This window comes from Podarcis vaucheri (assembly GCF_965113315.1).
Source record: "Podarcis vaucheri genome assembly, chromosome: 16".
Taxonomy (NCBI): Eukaryota; Metazoa; Chordata; class Lepidosauria; order Squamata; family Lacertidae; genus Podarcis; species Podarcis vaucheri.
The window spans coordinates 27,531,100-27,553,560 of record NC_138754.1 but is presented as its reverse complement, the minus strand read 5'-3'; the positions used below and the strand labels follow the sequence as shown (position 1 = coordinate 27,553,560).

The window sequence follows — 22,461 nt, the reverse complement described above, 5'->3', positions numbered from 1 at the left end:
GGTTCAGAAAGGAAAGGAGGTAATCTCCTCCCTCAGGGACCATATCTAAGCTTGTTTACACATTCAGTTCACTCCCACTTCTGGTTTGGAAAGGAGTACAGTGGTACCTCTGGTTACGTACTTAATTAGTTCTGGAGGTCTGTTCTTAACCTGAAACTGTTCTTAACCTGAAGCACCACTTTAGCTAATGGGGCCTCCTGCTGCTGCCGCGCCGCCGGAGCACGATTTCTGTTCTCATCCTGAAGCAAAGTTCTTAACCCGAGGTACTATTTCTGGGTTAGTGGAATCTAACCTGAAGCGTATGTAACCTGAAGAGTATGTAACCCGACGTACCAGTGTACACACAACATTAGCCACAATCCAGATCTAGCCTATTGTTTCTGATGAAATACTGTGCTTTGGTGTGTTTCCCCACAAACTAGCTTTGATCCATACTAAGAAGGGACGACGACGAACCCGTCTTAGCTGTGCTTTTAAGCCTATAATGTGTGCACAGCCTTTGCCTTTTGACATGTTCAGCTCTCATTGGATTCAGGGGCCAAGCAGTTTTCTGGCCACTAGGGAGGAGACATGCCACATTTACACTAACAGAAAGTCTGTGGCACCCAGTGCCCGCCCAGAGACTGGGGAAGGTGCCAGAAAGATTAAACGCAGCAGAGAAATGACGGACTCGCCCATCAGCATCCAATCTGGCTGGAACACACACACACCAAACTAGCCAAGAGGCACATTCTGGGCTTTAAGCAGCTCTCCCCTTTCTCCTGGGGTAGGGGGATGTTTTAGCATAAATTGTTCTGGCTTCCAAAGTATCAGTCTTCAGAGGACATCAGAAAGCACGTTTAATTCCACAACTGACATGAAAATAAAGACCAGTTTTGTACAACTGCAGCTGCTAATATCTAAGGCAGTTAGAGAAGTGGGATCATTCCACACCTCGGACTTGGGAGGCAACCTACCACTGGCTAAGATGGAATGATGCTGCTCATTCCTTAACCACCATCTGAGAAGGACCACAGGACTACGTGCTTTCTCTTCCTTCATTTCCCCACCCCTCGGACTCTACAGATTCCTCCTGCTGCTCTTAACCATGATTAAGTGAGCACTATGATTAACCACGGTGAGCACGAACTAGAGAAATTCAGCTTGAGAAGGATGCAAAGCTGCCAAGACTACAACTCTCAGGAACACCAGCTGGTAGAGGCTGTTTTGGGACTACATTTCCCTCCAGCCACAGTCAGAGGTCCAAGGCATCTAGGGAAGACTGACCTGCTCCCTTAGCTGGGCTAGAAGGAGTTTTAGCCCCCCAACACCTGGAGGGCGGCAGGTCTAACTGAATTCACAGAGAGACACCAAATCTGAGCTTCCTTCACATCTGCAGCCTCTCTCATAGGGCAGGTCCATCATGTGCTCTCCACTCCCAAGGTCTGTCCTTTCCACAGAAACAGGCTTTGCAAGTTTGGAACAGGATGGGTTTCCTGGAGAGGGAAAGAGAGAAAGAGAAAGAGAAAGAGAAAGAGAAAGACAGATTGTGCTGATAACAAACACACCCTCCTGGAAAAAGGCAGATCATTTCCCATAACGTGAGCTCAGAAAATAGAATTTTTCCAAAGAGAGGAGAGAGGCTGTCCGTGCCCCTGAAGGGAGATCAAAGCAAAGTGGGCTTTGGCGGGGAGGGGGGGCTGCACCGCTGTTTCCCCGCCCCCTTCCTCGTCCTGCTGCTGCTGCTTGTTCAGATATTCAGCTGCTTTCCTGAAGTGCAATTTGGCGAATCCTCCAAGAGGCCAGGAACTTGTTATACCCCCAGCTGACTACTAGCAACAACTTGGGCTGGCTTGTGGGTTGGCTTCCAAAGTCTCCGGCGAGTCCTCTTCTATTTCTGCAACAAGGGAACAAAGAAATGGCCAAATCAATCCTTTCAGAACATCACTTTCCAGAAATGGTTAACAGGCAACAGCGGCGTTTATCCCAGTCTTCATAAACATTTGCATGGTGCTAGATGGGTAGGCAAGCTTCCTGTGCTTGTCGGCATGAAGGCTGGGGTCCCCAACCTGGTACCTTCCAGAGGTTTGGGGCTGCAAGTCCTATCAGTCCTAGTCACTGTGGAGGGGAGGGGCTGCTATATGCATTTATATTTATTATACCACTTAAGACAGAATCAGCTTACCCAAGGGAAGGTGTGTGTGCTACAGCACAGAACACAGAGAAGTAGGAAAAGGGGCCCCAGATACCAGAAAGACCGCCTATAACCTATTTCATACTTTGAAGACGAATGTGAACATCTTGAATTGGGCCTGGGAACAGAACAGAAACCAGTGCAACCAGTTTTAAAACACAGATTATGCAAGTCCTAAGTGGAACTCCTGCCAACCTAGCAGTTTGAAAGCATGTCAAAGTGCAAGCAGATAAATAGGCACCCCTCCGGCGGGAAGGAAAACGGTTCTGGTTCTGCTCTGGTTCGCCAGAAACGGCTTAGTCCTGGTGGCCACATGACGCGGAAGCCGTACGCCGGCTCCCTCGGCCAATAAAGCGAGATGAGCGCCGCAACCCCAGAGTCGGTCACGACTGGACCTAATGGTCAGGGGTCCCTTTACCTTTTTTAAGTGGAACCCTAGTCAGTCATTTTGCTACTGCATTTTCAGGTCTGCTGAAGTTTCCAAGTGGTCCTGCAATTCTGGGGCAGATGGGAGTCGTAGCCCAAAACAGTTGGAGAGCAGCCCAAAAAGCTTGGAGAGCAACCAGTCAGGAAAGACTTTTCTAAGCAGAAGGAAAAGCTATCTGGCCCCCCACTATCCTCATCCCTTGAAAATGTTTTGTTTTTAATCAAACAAAGACAATTCAGTTCAACCTACTGATGAGATTTCCTGCACCAATTTGAGCCATTCGGCTGTTGCTCTTCTCCAGCTCCATCAGCATTGATTTTTCAAAGGCCAAGGCAGCAACTCGGGAAAAAAACCCTTTGACGTTTTCCCCTGGTGAGAGAAAGAGAGGGTGGGGAGGTGGAGGAAATGCTGTAACCTTTGAGGGGCTCAAGTATTTAAAGCAGTGTTTCCCAAACGTGGGTCTCCAGCTGTTTTTGGACTACAATTCCCATCATCCCTGACCACTGGTCTTGCTAGCTAGGGATGATGGGAGTTGTAGTCCAAAAACAACTGGAGGCCCAAGTTTGGGAAACACAGCTTTAAAGCGTGCATGGCTAACCCGTGGCTCTCGAATTGTAGCAGTTGTAGTTAACTGCTCGCTGGGGATGATGGGAGTTGTAGTCCATCAAAATCCAGAGGGTCATGGGTTAGCCACTCCCGTTTTAAACACAGGGTGGTACTATAGACAGCTGCTATAAACAAAATAATGGCTTGTGTCTCTTCCAACATCCCTACCCACCCCCCTCCCAAAAATGGGGGGGCATTCAAGGGACTACCTTTGGCATCTTGGCATGAGCCTGTGTGGAGTTCCAGAGCAGAAGGGTGCATTTCACAAGGATCAAACTCTGTACCCAAGCAGAGCATCACTATGAAAGACACTGTCCCACATAAGTCCCTGGGCAAGCTGGCAGCTTAACTCCTTGAAAGAGACCAGCTGGCATGCCCACCCCATCAGCCCTGCAGCACTGGCACTCCCAAACACTTCAATAGGCTCAACTCACCTGTCTTGGCTGAAACGGACCAATATTCTGCCTGCATTTCATTGGCCAGGTGGATGGCGTCCTGTTCTGTCCGCTCACAGGCAGCGTCAGACTGAAAAAGAAAGGAACCACAGCCAAGGAACAGCAATCTCTATGTTGCGCTGCAAATGGGTAAACTTCCCCCTCACCCCCAAAACACAAATACAGTGGTACCTCAGGTTAAGTACTTAATTCGTTCCGGAGGTCCATTCTTAACCTAAAACAGTTCTTAACCTGAAGCACCACGTTAGCTAATGGGGCCTCCTGCTGCCGCTGGAGCATGATTTCTGTTCTCATCCTGAAGCAAAGTTCTTAACCCGAGGTAATATTTCTGGGTTAGCGGAGTCTGTAACCTGAAGCGTATGTAACCCGAGGTACCACTGTATGACCTACCTAACAGCCGTTTTTCCTTCTTAAGAACAGAGAGGGATTTGCTTCTGCAAAATGTGGCCATGAGTTGGCTTTGGAAAGAGATTAGACTAGCTTTTCCCAACTAGGGATGGGCAAGTCTGTCAATCCCAACTTCTCTCACCTTTTCAGCCCCCCACGCCCCACCCAATTCAGTTTGCTGCATTTCCACATTAGTTTGCTCCCCCCAAAAAGCAGGTCCTTGCAAAAATTCTTAAGTGTTTTAGGGCACATTTTTCCTGTATACAGTTTCGCTTGATAGACACAGATGCTTACAAGTCATTTCCACTATGCCTTTTTATGCACTTTTGGGGGCTGGTGAACTGTATAGGAACATTTGGAGAAGGGCAAATTTCTAAAGATAAAAGCTGAGTTTTCCTTCATTTTTTTTTAAAAAAGGAAGTGTGAATGAGATGAGATTTGCATTTAGAAGTGAACCACATTGGATTCCTGCCCCCATCTCTCTCTCTAACCAGATGCCCTCCAGATGTTTCAGTTGGCAACTCCCACCAGCCCCAGCATCGTCCAGCTATGTGGGCTATGATGGAAGCTGCCGTCCAGAACATCTGGAGGGCACCAGGTTGGCAAAGGCTGAATTAGACCAATGCATTGAAGAATTAGCCTGCCAAACAGAAGCTGTAGAAGACTGTGCCGCCTTTTAAGCTCTGCCTGCTGGCACTAAAAAGCATCTGACCATACGTGGTTGGATACATAAGATAAGAACCTGTTCAGCTCAAGAAAATTTTGCTTCCTTCTACCTGGGCAATTATTATATTCTTATTTCACAGTGTATGGAAAATGTAACACATGAACCTGCCCTTACAGTTGAACCCGTATTTTAATTAACTGTTTTTTTCTTTTTCTATTATGTTTTATTGTAATTTTATTAGTGTTAACCACCCTGAGCCTGATTGTGGCCGGGGAGGGCAGGGTATAAATAAAAAATATATATATTATTTTTTATTATTATTTGAACCCCAAAGGAAAAAAATAGCATTTATGGTGGTATTCTGCTGATTGAAATTTTCTATGGTATCTGCTCTCTGTTATTTGGAAAATACAAATTCTGTCCTTCTCCTACGTTTTATAACTTTATTTTTTTCTTGTTTGTTTATTTTAACTTTTGACTTAACATTGATAAAAACCTTTATTATAAAAAAGAACTTGTATCCATCCCATGTACAGCTATTACAGTAAAGGGGAGAAGCTGCCTTTAAGCATCTGTTGTCAGCCTAGATAGGCTGCTGGTCTCTTCTGAGTTTTAAACCTGCATTTTCCTCCCGCTGCCTTACCAAAGAAATCTGTCCAGAACTGACAAGTGCATAATCCTTTGGGGCACATTTCCCCTGCTTCAGCAGGGCAAGGAGCTGATGAGCAGAAATGGTTTGAAAAGACACCAGGAAAGAGTTTGTGCTAGAGGCTGCTCAGGATTATGATGATGTTGATGATGATGATGATGATGAAGAAGAAGAAGAACTCAACAGCAAGAAAAGTGAATTCTGAATCCTTGTCGGGTCTTGGCTATGGAAGGAACCACAGACCACAGGGATCCCTTGCTCCAGCTTCTGCACACAAAGGACATTGTCCCTCTCTCTGCTTCAGGCCCCTTTTATCTATGTGTCCTGCATGTGTTGGCCAGGCTTGTCCCAAGTGCTCCCAACTGGAGGCTTCATATTGCAGGCCAGATGTTCTGATACAGGTCACTGTTGTGCACCCACACATTCTGTTTCCCCCAGTTGTGGTTATTTGTTGCTGTTCCGCTGCAGTTACTGATGGCTAGAACTTCTTCTAGCCCTGCTGTTAGGCAAGTTGAGCTTCCGGCAACCAGCCATCATCACACAGTTACCATCCAGACGGGACAAATAAATTGTGCATGGAAACTGCAGTTCTGTAATACTGCTCAAGGTTCCGAGTAGAGCAGCTGCAGCATTTATTTTGCGAGCTGCCATGCACTTACCACTAAATCTTTTTTTGTTCCAACGAGAAAGACGAAGCTGGAGCCTGGTTCATTCTCCCTCAATGCATCCTCCAGCCACTGCCTGAAAAAGGAGGAGGACAGAGGAAATGTCTGAAGGATTTAGAATGCACAAGATGGCTGAGTTTCATGTAAATGCCTTTAATGTTTGATGTTTTATTATGCTTTTATATGTACTGGAAGCTGCCCAGATGTGGCTGTGGCAACACAGCCAGATGGGTAGGGTATAAATGATATGATGCAGGCAGTTTGCGTAGGATGAAAAATGACAAGGGATCAGCCCAGTGTGGAGACTTCTGGAGGGAATGGGGGCTGCATACACACCATACATTTAAAGCACACAAAACTCAAACAGAATCCTGGGAACCATCACAGGGCTACTATTCACAGTACTCTTAAACCAGTGATGGCCAAACTTGGCCCTCCAGCTGTTTTGGGACTACAATTCCCATCATCCCTGACGACTGGTCCTGTTATCTAGGGATGATGGGAGTTGTAGTCCAAAAACCGCTGGAGGGCCAAGTTTGGCCATCACTGCCTTAAACAAACTACAGTTTCCAGAATTTTGCAAAGAAGGAGAATGGGCATTAAATGTGTTTTAAAGGAATGGTGCGCAGGAAGCCTCCTAGAAGAGGAAGAAATACAATGTTGATAGAACGGGGAGCCCCACGAAGTTCTGCTCTCATCAGCAGTAGTTTGGGCCAACTGCACATGGCAGTATTATTACTTTTCAGAGCTGAAAAGATGAATAAATAAGCAACTTATGATAGTGACATGCTAGATATAAGGATTTATCAGGCATTTCTCAAGTGGGAAGCCGGCACTGCTTGCTTGTAACTGACCACCTGATATTGTTCTCCGTGTTAGGATTGGTCTTTGAATAAGAAGAAGAAGAAGAAGAAGAAGAAGAAGAAGAAGAAGAAGAAGAAGAAGAAAAGTTTGGATTTGATATCCCGCTTTATCACTACCCTAAGGAGTCTCAAAGCGGCTAACATTCTCCTTTCCCTTCCTCCCCCACAACAAACACTCTGTGAGGTGAGTGGGGCTGAGAGACTTCAAAGAAGTGTGACTGGCCCAAGGTTACCCAGCAGCTGCATGTGGAGGAGCGGAGACGCGAACCCGGTTCCCCAGATTACGAGACTACTGCTCTTAACCACTACACCACACTGGCTCTCATAAACAGGTGAGCAAGAGCCTAGGTCGGCCTTTGGACTACAACTCCCATCAGACCTTTGGCTGTGCTGGCTGAGGCTGATGGGAGTTGTAATCCAAAACATGTGAAGGAGAGACAGTGACACATGCTCCATTGTCCACCAGCCACATGTTGGCCGATTTCATTCATCCTGAAACAGAACCCCTGATCTTGGGTCTGATTGTGTAGTATATGAAAGTACAGAAAGTGATCCGTTGGAGGAAAGCAGTAATGAGAGGAACTGGGGATTAGCATGATGTGAACAGGAGGAAGGGGCAGAGGGGTGAGGAAATGGAAACCAGAGAAAGAGGAACACACACCATATGTTCTTCCCTCTTGAGAAAAAATAATATCTCCTCCTCTGCCAGTCCCCTTGGAGCAATGCCTCGTGTCTGGCCCACCAAAGGGGGTGAGCAACTTAGCCATCTTTACCGAGTGCAGACGGAAAACCCTGGAGGGAAGTCGGGCAGGGAGGCCCCCGTGGGACAGATAAATGGTGCCAGCACCAGGGAAATACAAACACCTCCAGGGAATATGTCAAAGGCTAAACAGAAACAAGACAGCAGGAAGGAGAGAGAGAGAGAGCGCACAGGGAAACTGTCTGCCACCAATTTCACATGAAGAGCAGCCATTTCTGTGTCACAAGGCAATGAGCTAATAAGAACCTCATTCTTTCAGCAAGTGTGACTGAAACCTCAATACCAACCCTCTCTATTTATCAGAGTGGGAAACCTGTGGCCAGTGCTGGTGGGAAGGGACTGGCAGAGAGACTGAACAGGAAGTGGAACCAGAGCCAACTCATTTTGGTTTTCTCCCTATCCTCCTCCTTCCTGCTCACAACCACTGACAGGTCCACCCTGCTTAAGCCTGTCTAATCCCCCCCAGTCCTCAGGAAAGTTTCTGCAAGCAAGAATGGCAAGGACTTACTTGGTGTGATCCAAAGTCTGGATGTCGGCCAAATCAAAGACTGTTATAATCACTGCAACGAAACCAAGAGAGGATTAGGAGACATTCTAGGTCCAGAAGGCAGGAGAAAGGAGCCGTTTTAGTTCTGACTCAGCAGACATCCAGAAGGAAAGAGGCTGGGGACACAGCGCTGGCTTAAAATGCAACCGAGTTGTTCTCTTCCTCAAAGTCAGATTTTTTTTGGGGGGGGGGAATGCTTCAAAATGCAGCATTTCATCAGAAATGACAGGATAGGTATGGATTGGGGCTAAGTCGTGTCTACACGGCTCCCCAAAGCAGCGGTGGCAGTGCCCTGGAGGCAGAGTAAATGGGAGAATGTCTGCAGACCCCAGGAGTCAGCTTTTGCCCTGCTAGCAAGGAAGCAAAAAGCTTTTGCCTCACCTTCTGCTCCTCTGTAGTAGGCGGATGCAATGCACTTGAACTTCTCCTGGCCGGCTGTATCCCATCTGGGCAAGAGTGGAATAAGGGAAGTTTGATCAGTCATGGTGAGAGAGGGCCTAAGTGAGCCCAGGGATTAAGCAAATGGCTTAGGAGTACAAGCTGAAGAAGACTGTGATGCTTGAGTCAATGTCATCTGGAAGATGCCCTTTTTCCTTTTTAATCACACTTCCGTCTTGGCCACTGGCCTTGCTGGCTGCTGGGGGGAGTTGGAGCTCAGCCAACATCTGAAAGATCCCCCCACAGATCCCCCCTGCCCCTTGGTTTACAACTAGTAAAAAGTCTGTTTCTCAAAATGAATAATGGCTACTTGGCCATTATTGGTCCCCTGAATGAAAGCTGTTCAACAGTGGAATGGACTTTAAAAACTTCGCTGGAGTTTTTAAAACAGAGGTTGAATGGGCATCTGTCATGGATGCGTTAGCTGAGATTCCTGCCTTGCAGGGGGTTGATCTAGATGACCCTTTGTGTTCCTTCCAGCTCTATGGTTCTATGTCTCTTTTATTCTGGCTGGCTCTGTTAAAGCATCCCACACGTATGGTGAGCCGCGTGTTCATTTCCAACTTACATCTGAAGATTGTATGGAACTCCAGCTATCTCAAAACGCTCAATTTCAAAATCCACTCCGATGGTTGCCTTGTAATCCCGGTCAAAAACATCTTTACAAAACCTGCAAGGGAAAAATGGGGAGTACCCACCTTATTGTTATTATTATTGTTGCTATTATTGCTATTATTATTGTTATTATTGGCTGCTTTAGATGGTTTTTAATATTGTGCTTTAATTCTGTAACCTGCTCTGGGACCTTAAGGTGAAGGGCAGGAAATAAAATAAATAAGGGTGTGGGAATGCTGACAAGAGGATGTTTGAAAGAAAGAGCAATGAAAAATAGGTGAGGGAAGAAGACATGTTGGCTACCTCTGCCTTAAATCAAAGGTTTTCACATAGTAGTAGTATTTAAGAAATATTCCACTACAGTATTATTATTTATTCAATTTATGTACCACCCTTAGATCCCAGGGTGGTGAACAACATTAAAAACACATTACAGAACATCAAGGATAAAAACATAATAAAAAGCATACTATGAGCCAGATAATAAAATAGTCATCATAATAACAGTCCTCTCCCCCACACTTTCACAGGCCATAGATTCTTTGATAGCCCTAGGCCTGGGTAAAGAGGAATGTTTTTGCCTGGCGCCTAAAGACATGTAATGATGGCACCAGGTGAGCCTCTCTGGGAAGAGTATCCCACAATTGGGGGGCCACCACAGAAAAGGCCCGCTCTCTTGTACTAAATAAACTCTCTGAGAAAACCCTAGTAACCATTGTTCCAGTTACAGATAATACCAAGAACTAACTTAGTTGGTCTTTAAGGTGCTACAGGAAGGATTTTTTTTATTTATTCCTAGTAACCATTGTATGTGAGCGGAAGCTGTGTGGTTAAACACCCATCTAAGAGCCTTTCCAAGTTCTGAGCAGGAGGAACTCCAAAACAGAGACTGGCAGCTGTGTTCATAGGCATGGGTCAGGAGGAGACACATAACTGTAACCTGGGGTGTCTCCTCTTCTTGGTACCATCCTTAAGGAGTGCTTCGCAAGCACTGCTTCAGGCAGGTGGTAGCTACGATGCAAACTGGTCAGCCAGAAAAGACTAATAAACTGAGGTCAGTGGCTGCACTTTGAGGCTGGAACTTTGGACAGTCTTTGACAAACACCACTAAAACTAAGTGTCAAAACAGATTTGTACCTGTTGATGAGGCTTGTTTTTCCAACATAGAGGTCTCCCACCACAACCACTTTTGATATTTTTAGCCTGAAACACACATGTTGGGGTTTTTTTTCACATTGCACAGTGTCATTGAAATGGAAGAACCATATCAGATTAATACTTCTATTCGGACCAATAAAAACATTACAAAGAACACATACAGTATATGAGATACAAATAGTGCAGAGTAAAACACAAAAAATGCTTAAATAATAATTATTCTACCATAATCTGAATAAACTAGACAATACCCCAGATCCCTGAAATAAGCGGGTGTGTGAACCTTTCTTCAGCCTCTTGCGATCTTATTTGTGCTGCAATGTTCCTTCTAAATTGTCAACAGGTATCATTTTTTCAGATTTTAAGGTTACATAGGCATTTGACACCCGAACAATTTTGAAACATTGCAAAACGTATATTCTTAAGATTACAGGTCAGTTCCAAAATACATAAGGAAACATTGCCTGTGACCGAAACTCTTGTTACGGCACAAAGCGTCATTTCTCCTTGATGCATACTCACCCAACAGTGCCTGTGTTCTGTCTCCGACAGGCACTCCTCACCTGGGCGTGGAAGTGATCTTTGAGCTGGAGGCAGGCCTCTGGTGTGTACCACTGGAGACACACAGGAAGCAGGAACATGAGATCGACTGGGCCAGGACTTCATCTAGGACAGCTTTGCCAGGCCCAAGGCAAAATGTATGACAGGCTCTGTTTTAGGGAATGCCTCAGGCCAGAGGGTTTCAACCTTTTCAGGTTCATGGCTTCCTTGACCAACTACATTCTTTCCACGGCACCCCTGCGGGGCTCAGGAGCCCAGTAAGGTCACCCCTTGCCTGCAGAGCCGGCACCTCTGGCTTTTCAAACATCTTCCGTTCCCTCAGCCTCCTCTCCTCTCCCCTCTCCTTAGGAGTCCTCTGGGCAGCCACTGCTGCTGCTCCTGGTCTCTGAGCTCCCTCCCCACACAAAAAAGAGGTGCTTCCTCACACTGCCCCACAGGGCACACCCCCTCAGCCAGCCCCAGAGGCACTACAGTGGTGCCTCGCAAGACGAAAAGAATCCGTTCTGTGATTCTCTTCGTCTAGCAGTTTTTTTGTCTTGCGAAGCAAGCCCATTGACGGATTAGAGGATTAGCGCTATTAGCGGCTTTTAGCGGCTTATCAGCTTATCGGATCAGCTGATAAGCGGCTTAGCAGCTTAGAAAAAGGGGAGGAAAAGGGAAAAAACCCCGCAGGAACTCGCAAGACCTTTTCATCTTGCGAAGCAAGCCCATAGGAGATTCGTTTTGCGAAGCACCTCCAAAACGGAAAACTCTTTCGTCTAGCGAGTTTTCCGTCTTGCGAGGCATTCGTCTTGCGGGGCACCACTGTATTTGCCTAAGGAGCTTGTGGCCAGGGCTGCTGCTGTAACAAACAGCCATGCAAGCCTTTGGGAGGCAGAAACGCGAGAGGGCATCAGGGGAGGGAGGGAAGGAAAGAGGGGCAGAGGCTGGTGTGGCCCGTGGCACCCCTGACCACCATTCACCTGGCACGCCAGGGTGCCAAGGCACACTGGTTGAAAATCACTGCCTCAGGTTGTCAGGGAACGAGCCCAGTGGACACAGGAGGACAGTTTGCCTACCTTGGGGAAGTGGGAGATGGTTCTGTCTCTGCTCACAGGTGGCGTCACATGCAGGAAGTTGGCCTTCATTGCCCAAAATCAGCGGGTGCTGACAATACAAACCAGAAAACTATCACTAGTATCTAACACCTGTCAAACCAGCAAAAATGTATAGGACGAGTAGTAAAATCTGTTGGCAATGTAAAAAAAAAGGATGGTGATTTTTACCACATGTGGTAGACATGTGATAAAATGAAAGAGTTTTGGGAATTGATCTATAATGAATTAAAAAAGGTGCTTAAATAGACATTCCCAAAAAAGCCTGAAGAACTACTGCTGGGTTTGATAGGAGAGGATATTAAGTAGATGGACCAAAGATTATATATGTATGCTACAACAGCTGCCAGAGTTTTGATAGCCCAAAAATGGAAAACACAGGAGATACCAACTGTGAAGGAGTGGCAGACAAAGTTGGTCGAGTACGTGGAATTAGCAAAACTGACCCATAGGATTCGTAGTCAGGAGGAAACAAAGTACCAAAAAGAATGGAGTAAATTTATGGTCTATATAAGTGAGAACTGTAGAAATTTGAAGACGTTAGCAGGACTGAAATAAATCTTATGTCATGGTTTAGTTATTATTAAGGAACTGTGGATTAGTGATTGGAATAAGAAAACCTGCGGAAGGGAAGGAGGGAAGTCAACTGCTCTACGGAGCGTAAAGTAAGACAGATGTTAAAAGATTTGAAATATTTGTGTATCTTGTTGGTGTTGGTGTCTTTGAAATGAAAACTTAATAAAAAGCATTTTTTTTAAAGAAAAAGACAATACAAACCAGAAAACAGTATCAGGGTCATATCAGGGGACTTGCCAACAGCGAAACACAACACCAGCACTTAATGCTTGCCTTTTTGAAGCCCTGACAGAAGTAGTTGGTTTTTTGTGTGTACGGTATTCCTAGAACTGGGTACGTTTATTGCCTCTTAGGCAGAGCAGAGCCATCATGGCTGGTAGCCAAGGATAGCCTCGTCCTCCATGAATTTGTCCAATTCTGTAATTTCCCAGTCTGGACTGTACTAAAAACTTGTGGGAGTGTCTGTTTTCCCTGACTAGTAGTTCCATGTTTGACTGCAAGCTAAGGAAGTTAGCAGCCTGTTGGCTAGTGAGCCTGGCATTTTCCTGAATAATAAAACAGCAAGGCCTTTCATGGATAAAGGATATCGCCAGGATGTTGCCATAGTAGAGGTGAGTGGCATTCTGAGCTTACAATAGCCCAGAAAGAGGGCACAGAGTGGCTCCCTTTGCGAGGGCCTCATTTCACAGTGAACATGCCTTTATCCATTTGGATTATATTTTAACTCACTTTAACCGTCTCCCCGGCCGCCTCGTGCCACTCCAGAGGCTCAGCTGGAAAACAACTTCAGTTAGCAAACCGCAATGGTCCTGTCCGTCATTATGCAAGTCCCCCGTCTGTCATAATGTTAATTTAAAACTCATGATCCATCTGATTTCCAAAATGAACTTAGGAGGCTAACAAAGCAGGAAATGCCATACAATATTTAAAAGCCTATGCCATGCCCACCATTCCTAAAAAACAACAACCCCCACCAGCAGCCGTAAAATATCAGGATTAGAAACCAACACCAGGAACAAAGTCTGGGCATAGTGGCATGACACCAAAACTAACCCAAGAGCATTCAGCCAAAAGTCTTTTCCGGAAGAGCTTTGTTTTGCAAAGGAGAAGAGAAGTCTTCTCCAGCCTACAGGAGTTGTTTTTCCAAAGCATCTGAAGGGAATTTTTTTGTGTACGGTATTCCTAGAACTGGGTACGTTTATTGCCTCTTAGGCAGAGCAGAGCCATCATGGCTGGTAGCCAAGGATAGCCTCGTCCTCCATGAATTTGTCCAATTCTGTAATTTCCCAGTCTGGACTGTACTAAAAACTTGTGGGGTTTTTAGCATGTTGGAGGGAACCGAGTGTCAGGGCCTAATGGCTCTCACTTGGCATTCCTCAGGAAAAGCCATACACTAGGGCTGGGGAACATTCATGGCTCTCCAGATGTTGATGGACTCCCAACTCCCATCAGCCCCAGCCAGCATGACCAAGGTTTGTGGATGAGGGGAGCTGAATAGCTCAGTTGGTAGAGCACAAGACTCTTAATCTCAAGGTCGTGGGTTCGTGCCCCATGCTGGGCAATAGATTCCTGCTTTGCAAGGAGTTGGACGTGATGACCCTCATGGTCCCTTGCAGCTCTATAGTTCTACGATTCTATGAATATGGGGAAGGCTTCGTAGCTCAGTGGTAGAACATGCGCTTTGCGTGCAGAAGGTCCCAGGTTCTATCCCCAATGGCATCTCTAGGTAGCAGTGGGACACACGCCTCACTTGAAGCTGCTGCCAACCAAACCAGTGTTTCCGTGCGCTCTGGCACTCGTCACGGTGTCCCGTTGCACCAGAAGCGGTTTAGTCCCGGGACTTATGTTCACATGTGGTCAGGATGTAAATATGTACACATTTTTTGCCAAAGGGTGTTAAAGGAGATAACAGAAATCACTGGGTCCAGAGGTAGAATTATTATCAATTTACAATGGGGTGGGAGGTTTGCATGCTATGAAAGACTTGTTCACAAATTTATTGACAGCTGCACGACTTATTATAGCTAGGAAGTGGAAGGGACAAGGTGAATATAAAATGGAAGAATGGTATAAAGAGGTGTGGGACATAGCACTTAATGATAAATTAACATGTGCTATTAAGGTAAGACAAGGAATATGCAGGAGAAATTATTTTAAGATGTGGAAGGTATTTGTGGAAGATGTACTGTTAAAACGGAAAGGGGTCAAACCATCGCAAGAGGTGTTGAAATTTTGGGAGGTTGGATAGTTACAATGGAATGGTTTTGGGGGTGGGGTGCACATTTTTATTTTTATTTATTTAATATTATTACTTTGTTAAAAGAAAAGAAAAAACCAAAAAAGAAGCGGTTTAGTTCCAGAAAGCTATCTGTGGACAAACGCCAGCTCCCTCGGCCTGAAATGAGATGAGTGCCGTACCCCATAACGAAGTTTGACTGGACTTAACTGTCCAGGGGTCCTTTACCTTTTTTACCTTTATATGGTGTCGCGTAAATAAACAAATAAATAAAACACTTAGAGGGCACCAAGTTGGCAAAGGCGGCATGGGGTGTGTGGTTGTGGTTGTGTAGGACCATTTGGATCTCTGGCCCCCAAAGTGGCCAGCCACTGTAAAAATGCACCTGTAAGAGTCTCTCTCTCTCTCTCTCTCTCTCTCTCTCTCTCTCACATGCTTTCTTTTCCAGGTGTGGCCATTTGTTTGTGAATTCTAGAAAGAGCATGGTGGAGAAAACTGCTGTACAATCTCCTCTATGTAGGTTCTGCATTTCTGTTACAAACAGGTAAAAGAGGATGGGGGACCAATTAAGCCTTATGTGGATGGTAGGGAGGGAAATCACCCTAGTTCAGCCAGTCTGAAGTTGCAAGGTGGCCATGAACAGCTTGCAGAATCACTTGCTCTAAGCTGGCCTTTGGATAATTTGCAAAAAAGCAAGGCGGTGGGGGCTGATCCTATTCCCCACCACCACCCCAGCAGACCAGGACCTTTCCCCTGCCCTCCCCCTCAGCATTTACAAAAAAGGGGCAATATGGGCAAAGAGTGAGAGGAAAAACGACTCACCGTGCAAGAGCTGCTTCCAGGTCTGGAAAGGGGCTGCCGCGTCACCATAGGAACCAGAGCGCCTCCCTCTCAGAAGGTGGAGTTAAAATGCAGAGAAACCAACCACCTGAGAGATATGGCAAACCTTAAAAACCACTGAGAAGAAGGGAGAAAACCTGGTTAATGAATGCCAGATGTTGGCATGCTCAGCTGAGCAACGCCTCCTGCTGCTTGTATAAAGCTGGACAGCTTTTATTAAAGGGGAAAGGGAAAAGAAAAAGAACTGAATCACCAGCATTATTAAAAATACTGTTGTTTTTATTCCTTCCGTTTATAACCCAGCTTTTCATCCAGGGAGCTCAAGGAGGTTTACATGGTTGTCCAAATTCCCATTTCAACCTCACAACTACCCTGTGAGGTGGGTTAAGACTGAGAGACGGTGACTGGCGCCCAGGGTTAGCCAGTGAGTTTCATGGCAGAGTGGGGGATTCGAACCCTGATCTCTCCTAGGTCTTCGCCCCAAACCCTAACCGTTACACCACAGCGGCTCTGGTTTATATCCGGACAAATGTTTGCAACATCCGTATTTCACTGGAAACAAAACAAGGAGACCATGTACACCACCCTGAGCTTCTTGGAAGAAACTATAGAGGCAACGCAACGCAATCGATTAAGAGCTTTCAGCATTTACCCAACCTGGCGCCCTGCAAGTACTTTGGACTACAACTCCCATCAGCCTCAGCGAGCACAGGGCTGGTGAGACCGCCGCATTGCTTGCTGGGGCTGATGGGAATTGTAGTCCAAAGAATCTGGTAGCCGCCAGTTGGGAGGAAGCTGTCTGGGTTTCCCGCAGGGGCCGCGCGGGCTGCAGAGGCTGGCATTTGAGGGCCACCACCTCTCTCTCTCTCTCGCCTGGCCTCCCCACCACGACACATCCTGCCCAGCCGCCACTTGCGGGGATTACGACATTTGCGCTCAATCGGACTCCGGTAACACCTCATAGAGGGGTTTTTTCCCGCGTGCGTAGCTTCGTATTCACAGATCTTGACGTAGGGAGCGAGGGCGTCGCGGTCGCTTAGCAACCAGAGGCCTAGTCAGGGCGACGAATCGGCCGCTTTCGGAGCATTTCTCCCCACTTTGCTAAACTGGGTTTATTGGGTTCCCCCTCTGCCATTTCTGTTTTGCGTGTGTGCACCAAGTAATATATTTCCCCCAGTTGCTATCGTTCATTTCGATGTTAAATTATTATTATTTTTAATTTTTAAACAAGAATTCCCACGTTTTTCCTTCGTGCTTCTCTTTCAGGGTTAATATTATTGTTGTTTGTTCCTATTGAATCGCGGGTGGGGGCTGGAGGGGAGAAAGATAGATACAGTACTTACCTTTAAGATCCTGTCTTGCTTTCAGTTGCAACAGGTGTCTCCCCCCCCCCACAAAAAAAGACACGTGTCCTGTTGTTGCGTGTGTCTTGGAACTGAAGCAAAGACACATACAACTGCTGCTCTTGTTTTCCCTCCCTTTGCCCTAAGCAGCTTTTTTCCCTTTCCTTTCTTAGGGCTGCTGTGGTACAGAAGGAACTTGAGATGGCGCTCCTGCCCCGTATCTCCTCCAAACTGCCCCCTGATATCGACCCCACAAAAGCCCCCATTGCCTATGGCCGAAGGGGTCTCCCAAAACTGAACGAGGAGCTGGAAGACCCTGACCTGCTGACCCGGCAGCGGGCGCTGATGGCCCTGTGTGATCTGGTGCACGACCCAGAGAATGTCTATGAAGCCATTAGACTCGGTAAGAGATGCCACTTTTGCCTCCCTGGTGGACTGAACATGAGAATTATAGAATCATAGAGTTCAAAGGAACCACCAGGGTCATCTAGTCCAACCCCCTGCAATGCAGGAATCTTTTGCCCATTCTGGAGCTCGAACCCACAACCTTGAGATCCAAAGCCTCATGCTCTACTGATTGCACCTTGTTGGTTATTTATTTGGTAGAAGGTCGGTGGTTTGAATCCCTGGGATGGGGTGAGCTCCTGTTGTTTGGTCCCTGCTCCTGCCCACCTAGCAGTTTGAAAGCACATCAAAGTGCAAGTAGATCAATAGGTACCGCTCCAGCGGGATGGTAAACGGCGTTTCCGTGCGCTTCTCTGGTTCGCCAGAAGCGGCTTAGTCATGCTGGCCACATAACCCGGAAGCTGTACGCTGGCTCCCTCTGCCAATAAAGCTAGATGAGTGCCGCAACCCCAGAGTTGTCCACGACTGGACCTAATGGTCAGGGGTCCCTTTACCTTTTACTCTTATCTATATCCTACCTTTCAGGATACAAGTCCTTCCAAGGTGGAGTACAAGTACCGGTAATATTCAACTTTTTGGGGGGTGGGATAAACAATCCACAATGTCAACATATACAAAGCCATCAGGATCCTTCCCCCAGTGTAATGGGTGATAAAAATGGCCCTATTAGAGGTCAGAATGGTGGGATAGTCAAACTATAGCAGGCCTGGGTGGCTTCTTCATCTGCCTCCTTCCCTCCCACAGGGCAGTTCATGATACATGCTCCTGTGGAAGTGGGGAGGGGTGACACAACGGGCCTTACATACAGGCTTGATCACCAATCTCTTTGGGTCTATGGGTACATTTGCAGACTGGATAAATTGCCATACATCCAAGCCCACACTTTAGCCTATTTTATTGGCAATAGTAGGTAGAATGCTACTCCCATGCCTACTTTCAGAAGGGTGAAAGGCAGCAATGTGGAGGGGGCAGAACCTGTGGGCGGCAGGACAGACCTCCTCAGTCACATGCTGGGGACCACCTGCCCTGCCGCAAAGCTAGCAGCACATTGTCACAGTGCGCTGTGGTTGGTCAGCAAACTGCTGGATCTTTCCAAACTTTGGTTTAGTAGTCATTCAGATCAGGCCATAAAATGGTTTTCTTGAAAAGGAAAAAGGGGCGGCAGTTGTTCGGGGTTGGATCATTTATTTATTTGCAAGGGTGGGTGTTTGCCTGCCCCTTATTTAATTCAGTTGATGGAACAAGGGACCGAGTTGAGAATACCTACATTTCCAGTAGGATATCACAAAGCTACAGAGATATCCTACTGTGGGTAAATACCAGCAAAATGTTATTTGTCTTTGCATCCTTTGTGCTAGTATGTATGTGTACCATACTGCTGCAAAAAGTAGGTTCAGGATGAACACATGGAAAGTGCAATTAATGCACAGGATGTCCAAATTTAGAGGCAGTCTGTTTCTAGCAGTACCAGATGGCAGATCCCACCCACTGCGGGAAGTGCTACATTGGACTGGGTGGACCTTTGGTCAGATCCAGCAAAGCAATGTTTAATGTTCTTTTGAAAAACCTTTTGAGCTGAAAAGGAGAGCTTACGGTACATAAATCATAGGACCTAAAAGACATTGTAATGATAGTAGATACCGAAGTATTCCAGAAGGCATCCCAGGAAACTGTTCCAGAGCACATGAGCAGGCAACCCACTTCAATATTTATTTTGCACACGGTTAAGGAAAATGTGTGTGTCCAAACTTCATTCACCTGGAGATCATTCTTATACAGGTTGCAAATATTTTTTAAACAGTTTCAATTAATATATCTTCATCATTGTTACAAAGATCAAAATAACAATAGCTAATAGAACAAAAACAGAAATAAAGAAACAGAACCATACACAGGTTGTGAATATTATTTGCCCATTGGGCACTCTAAATAATCAATATATAGTCATCTCTGATGAGTTTCAGAGGCAACTGCTTTCATTCTACTTGGTGGCTGTTTTTAATTCTACCACTGCCTTCTGTGTGTTTTTTCTATTATGGTGGTTTAATGAGTGTATTATAATTATGCCCTAGATGTCTGTTGAAGTGTGGCACCAAAAAAATTATTAAAAAATGTGTCTTTCAGGATTTCTAGATAATTTGAAGATATTGCTTTTAGATGAAGACAGCACCGTGCGACGGAAAACAACAGAGGTTCTTTATATTATGGCAACACATTCTGTTGGCAGGTAGGTATTTGCTGAAGTTTAATTCAGATATTTTAGAGTAGGGATTTTCTTCTGTTCTGCAACATATTTTCCCAGGTTCGAATAGGGGAGTTTAATATTGTGCTTATACAAACCACTTCTTACCAATACATTTTCTGAATGTAGGACCGGCTTCCTAGAAAATGGAGTCATTCCAGCTCTGGCACAGCTTTTGGATGATCCTGTTGACATCTGCCGGTGGAATATGCATTATGCACTGAAACTCGTGTCAGAATTGCCTCTAGGTAAGGTGGATTAAATTTCATAAGATTTACAATGCTGACTGCTCAACTGCTCTGCTCATAACCAAGTAAAGGCTAGAATTTCATGTTGATTTCACCTAACCCCCTTGTGTCTTGTGACCTGGCTTTCTTGCTTGACTCAACTGGAGCTACTATTCTGTAGCCATGGTCTGTGTATGTGGCCCACACACTATGTGGCGTGGATTGAGAATGCCTGAAGCATAGCCAGGATTTATGTTGGGGAAGCAGGCTTTATGTTAGGGGGACAGAACCGAGCTGTTAGTTATTTTTATTTATTTACTTGATTTAGGGGGGTAGCTGCCCCCACCTTTCCTTTGATTTCCCCCGTGGTCTGAAGGAAGGTTGGGAGGAGAGGGTGGCAAACTGGGTCACTTCTCCTCCCACAGCTGTTGAACAGGCTACTTCAACTCATTTAGAGGCAATTTCCTTTTCTCCAGGGAATCTTGGTTCTGTGAGCGGGCCTGGGGGCATGGGTCTTATTTTCAGCTGTCCCATGACAAAAGCCTTGCCATTTAAAGTGCTCTACATATGTGTAGCTTAGAAATACCCTATGGTCCTGTGGTTTTGTGATTTGGTGTTGCTGGAGAGCATTTTGAGTGTGCAATGAACTTCAGGTTAGAAACCAGTTTTGCCTCTGCTTCTTTCTCTTAAAATTCTTTGAGTGAAAGGAACCGTCCTTGCCTTTGCTGAGCCGATGTAGTATGACACTTAAGATGAGATCAACTAGAATTATCAAGTCCACACTGTGGTCTTTAGACAAAGTGCTCAGTTTTAGCCTCTCAAGTGTATTATTAAGGGTAATAATACTGGCTTATGTTTACAAGGTTGTTGTACAAACACTATGTAAGGTTATGCAGTAACAGATTAAAAAAACCCCCAGCAACCCTATTGTCTGTGATCCATTTTACTTGTTTATTGCTGCCTGTCCACATTATCCCTTGTTACTTCATCCTCCCTCCCTCCCTCTCATGGTTCCCAATTCCCTCCCAGCCCTGCAGTGGGATTTCAATATAGGTCAGATGTTCTTCAGGGCAGGGATGGCTTTTTGCCTTTTTTTTTGCTTTGCCACTGTGTAAAGAGCCAGGTAGACTAACGGCACTATGCAAGAAATGTATCTTATGTAGTAGTAAAGTTCAGTTGTCTCTTGGTGGAGCCAGAACATCACACATTGCTCTTCTAAGCTTCTGCATAAAGAATGATTCACACTTCTAGTTCGTACAGCATGTGATCTGGTTCCTTGTTGCTAGTGAACACTCAGTGAGCTACCAAATAAAAGCAAGCCCACCTTCCTCTTCTGACGGGCAATAGCTTACCTACTCTGTCGCCTAGGGGAGATTTTTTTCTTGCTACAGGCAACCAGGCAAGTGACTATTTACAAGCCTGAATTAAAGACAGGAAAAGTATCAGTGTTCAAAGGTGTTTACCAGCTCTGTGTCGTGTGTGTTTGTGATTACCCCCGCCTCTCAGGAGATTGCCAAACTGAATAAAAGCTCAGGCTTATAGTGGTACCTCGGGTTAAGAACTTAATTCATTCTGGAGATCTGTTCTTAACCTGAAGCACCACTTTAGCTAATGGGGCCTCCTGCTGCCGCAGCACCGCTGCTGCACGATTTCTGTTCTCATCCTGAAGCAAAGTTCTTAACCCAAGGTAATATTTCTGGGTTAACGGAGTCTGTAACCTGAAGCGTATGTAACCTGAAGTGTATGTAACCCGAGGTACCACTGTATTAGCAGAGTTGTGTGTGCAGACCCCAGGCAGGGGGTTCCTAACCCTTTGCTAATGTCAGTGGATGATGATGACACGGCCAGTAGAGGAGACCGTACCTTTCAGAATGGTGCTTTGTTCTCAGTTGTTGTTGGCATCCGTCTATGTCTTGGGAGACAATGGAGGAGTGCACCTTGCGGGCAGGGTGTGTGTGTGTGTGAAGTCAAACTGTTGGAAGATTGCAGCGCCCACTGTGGCTGTAGAGACCAATACAGGAGATACATGTTTTGCTGCAACTGGGGTAGCTTCTGGTTGTGCTGCTGCAGATGCACTATTGTGTTTCTTCTCTCTGCGCTCCTCCCAGCGGTCATTCCTCTTCTGGTCACTACTATGGGTGCCCAACCTGACTGTCTCCAGGCATTGCGGATGGCTCAATAGAAGTTTTGTGATTCTCCATATGCAAAAAGGAACCAGGTATAAAGTCAAGCATTTGCTTATACAGTAAGCCCACAAGTTATGCACATTTAACTTGTGCACATTCAGCTTTATACACATGGCAAAAAGGGGGGGGGCAGGAGGAGGAGGGATGTCCAAGAAACAAAGACTTCTGTGATCCCTCTCCGTGTTTACCCCAATGTGTTTTAACTATATGTGATTTTGGCTTTAGGCGAGATCCCCAGAACATAACTCCCGCATAAGTTGCATGCTATCAGCATGTGACAAGGAGGGTTAGTTCCCCTCCTCCTGTTCATAAAGAGACACAACCCCCCCCCCCAGTTGTTC

At 46.0% G+C, this 22,461-nt stretch overlaps 2 protein-coding genes across 7 annotated transcripts in view; one reads left to right on the top strand and one right to left on the bottom strand.

The window, feature by feature from the left end:
- Nucleotides 1–821: 821 nt before the first annotated feature.
- RAB36 (RAB36, member RAS oncogene family) lies at nt 822–16,196 on the bottom strand. 3 transcript variants are annotated; one of them, XM_082203461.1, is made up of 12 exons: nt 15,700–16,196; nt 13,371–13,414; nt 12,030–12,117; nt 10,933–11,024; nt 10,390–10,455; nt 9,206–9,307; nt 8,581–8,645; nt 8,161–8,212; nt 6,024–6,105; nt 3,641–3,731; nt 2,850–2,969; nt 822–1,876 (listed from the first exon to the last, which is right to left on the bottom strand). In XM_082203461.1, the coding sequence occupies exons 3-12, from the start codon at nt 12,096–12,098 to the stop codon at nt 1,812–1,814; spliced, it is 804 nt and encodes a 267-aa protein (XP_082059587.1). In that variant the 5' UTR covers nt 12,099–12,117; nt 13,371–13,414; nt 15,700–16,196; the 3' UTR covers nt 822–1,811. The 3 variants fall into 3 exon arrangements, with proteins under 3 accessions (XP_082059587.1, XP_082059588.1, XP_082059586.1); XM_082203462.1 differs by lacking the exon at nt 13,371–13,414 and having other exon boundaries at nt 12,030–12,198; XM_082203460.1 differs by lacking the exon at nt 13,371–13,414 and having other exon boundaries at nt 15,700–16,194.
- A 293-nt stretch (nt 16,197–16,489) lies between these two features.
- Nucleotides 16,490–22,461, top strand: part of RSPH14 (radial spoke head 14 homolog) — a 61,330-nt gene continuing 55,358 nt past the window's right edge. Inside the window, exons 1-4 of one of the 4 annotated variants that reach the window (XM_082203391.1) lie at nt 16,490–16,697; nt 17,234–17,463; nt 19,590–19,692; nt 19,837–19,955. In XM_082203391.1, the coding sequence (XP_082059517.1) occupies nt 17,262–17,463; nt 19,590–19,692; nt 19,837–19,955 (424 nt within the window). In that variant the 5' untranslated portion in view covers nt 16,490–16,697; nt 17,234–17,261. Of the gene's footprint in view, nt 16,698–16,731; nt 16,985–17,233; nt 17,464–19,589; nt 19,693–19,836; nt 19,956–22,461 lie in introns of those variants that run through there. The other 3 variants (XM_082203390.1, XM_082203393.1, XM_082203392.1) reach the window with 3 other exon arrangements.